General features: G+C 55.4%; 1 protein-coding gene across 1 annotated transcript in view; it reads right to left on the bottom strand.

The window, feature by feature from the left end:
- Nucleotides 1–1,476: 1,476 nt before the first annotated feature.
- The window catches only part of LOC104471118 (sulfotransferase family cytosolic 1B member 1-like), a 1,541-nt gene continuing 1,135 nt past the window's right edge, over nt 1,477–1,882 (bottom strand). The window contains exons 6-7 of the mRNA XM_010086349.1: nt 1,666–1,856; nt 1,477–1,589 (exon numbers count right to left, since the gene is read on the bottom strand). Of these exons, the coding sequence (XP_010084651.1) occupies nt 1,477–1,589; nt 1,666–1,856 (304 nt within the window). The remainder of the gene's footprint in view (nt 1,590–1,665; nt 1,857–1,882) is intronic.

Here is a 1,882-nt window from a genome sequence, read left to right as displayed (position 1 = left end):
GGCGTCTTTAAATAGAGTCATTGAAAAGGAGAAAAAACCCAAAAGCATGTGCTTCCACAGAGTGCAAATATCTAAGGAGGAAAGCGGGGGCGGTTGGGAAACTGGCTTTATATCCAAACAGGGACAACCAGGCATGCGAGAGATTTGGGGAGGGAAGAAAATGCCTGGAGCAAATAAATAAGGAGGAACAAGTGGTTGACTTGAGTGGTGGGGCCAAAACACTTTCTGGAGTGCTGAGCTGCAAGAGGAGTAAGAATGAAAGGAAATTCTTGTAGCAAGACGTCAGGGTGTTGAGGGGCTGAGAGAAAAACCGGCAAAGGCAGCCCAGTGCCTGGATGGACTGAGATGCCTTTAGCCCAAAAATACACAGCCAGGGAGGGGCTGTGTTGTGAGACATGGCTACAGAGTCTCGGGGGATGGGGGAAGATGAATGCGGGTGAGTTGCTGGGGGTGTCTCGGTGCATGAAGCAAGGGACCTCTAAAAAAATAAATGAAAACAAAAAACCACCCCAACAAAACCCTAAAAAAGCAAGTTGTGGGGGAAAAGCAAATCCCCGGAGGTGGTACAGTGTCCTACGGGATGTGTTGGGTGTCCTGAGAGCCGGGGCTGCAAAGGCAGGTTTGTAGAAGCCAAAACTCCAGAGCGACCAGGCGCAGACAATCGCACCTGGCTCAGGAGCAGCGGCTGAAGCCACGGCTATCTCTGCTCGTGACTGTAATTACATCGATTATTTTTACTCAGCAATATGGAAGCTGAGTCATGCAGCACAGATAAGCTGCCAGCATCTGAGCAGAACCAGAAACCCATGGCCATTGTTTTATGATCATTTAAGATAACACTGGTGCTGGGCAGGCTGGCACAGTATGAAAGATTCCAGATCCCTGGGAGCAGAACAGCACAAAAGCTCTTGGCAACCTACTCCTTTCGCCTCCAGCTCCATTGCTTATGGGGGGCAGGATTGGTCCCCAGCCCCCCCCAGGCTGCATCCATCTCCCGGCCATCCCAGGGCTGGTTGTGTCCCTGTCCCGCTCACCTCGTCTCTTCTGCATGGCCCCAGCAGCACAGGGGGTGCACAGCCAACACCGTGCCCTGTCCTGCTCTGTGTCCCCCCCAAAGCACGACATTGGCGGGGAGGTTTCTAATGGCTTTTATTCGTCGTGAGCTGGAAATGCCTCTGTACCGCTTACTGGCTTCTAGATTCCTCCCAAAAAACTCTCCTGAGGGTATTCCTGCACGTGTCCCGGGAGGGGAATATGTGGCTGGGGGGATGCAAGATGGGATGAGGCTCTGCGGCGCTTCGTAGCGATGCAGCAGCTTTCACACAGGCACAGATTTGGGACAACGATGCAGAAATAAAACTCTTTATTTTTGCAAAAGTCCCTTTGGCACAGGGAAGTCGGTGAGAGGCGGGTAGGCACTGGAGCTGCTGCCGGGGAGTGTGATGAATGGGAGAGGATTCAGGGGCACCCACTGCCTCAGATCTGGGTGCGGAAGCGCAGGTCGGTACCCGACATCTTCTGTGCGTAGTCCTCATCGAAGCGCTCGCTCTGGGCCACCGTGAAGTAGTTCTTCCAGTCCCCAGTGGTGCCTGGGGCCGGGCGAGATGGGGCTCAGCGGGGTCAGGGGACATGGGGTGCCAGGACCCCCCATGCGGGGCTGCTCACCTTTGCGCATGAAGGGGGAGATGCTGTGGTCCATGAAGTTGGAGGGCACCATGGTGAAGTTGGTGCTGGGGTTGTCCCGCATGGTCTCGAAGGAGGTGTGACGGGTGATGGCGTCCAGCGCCGCCTCCGACAGCTCTTTCCCCAGGAACTGGGCCACCTTGGTGATCTCCCGGCGGGGGGTCTGCGGGACAGAGGCTGATGCGCACCACCTGGCCAT

This window comes from Pterocles gutturalis, unplaced genomic scaffold, assembly GCF_000699245.1.
Source record: "Pterocles gutturalis isolate BGI_N339 unplaced genomic scaffold, ASM69924v1 scaffold1536, whole genome shotgun sequence".
NCBI lineage: Eukaryota > Metazoa > Chordata > Aves > Pterocliformes > Pteroclidae > Pterocles > Pterocles gutturalis.
This window is presented reverse-complemented; position numbering and strand designations above follow the sequence as displayed.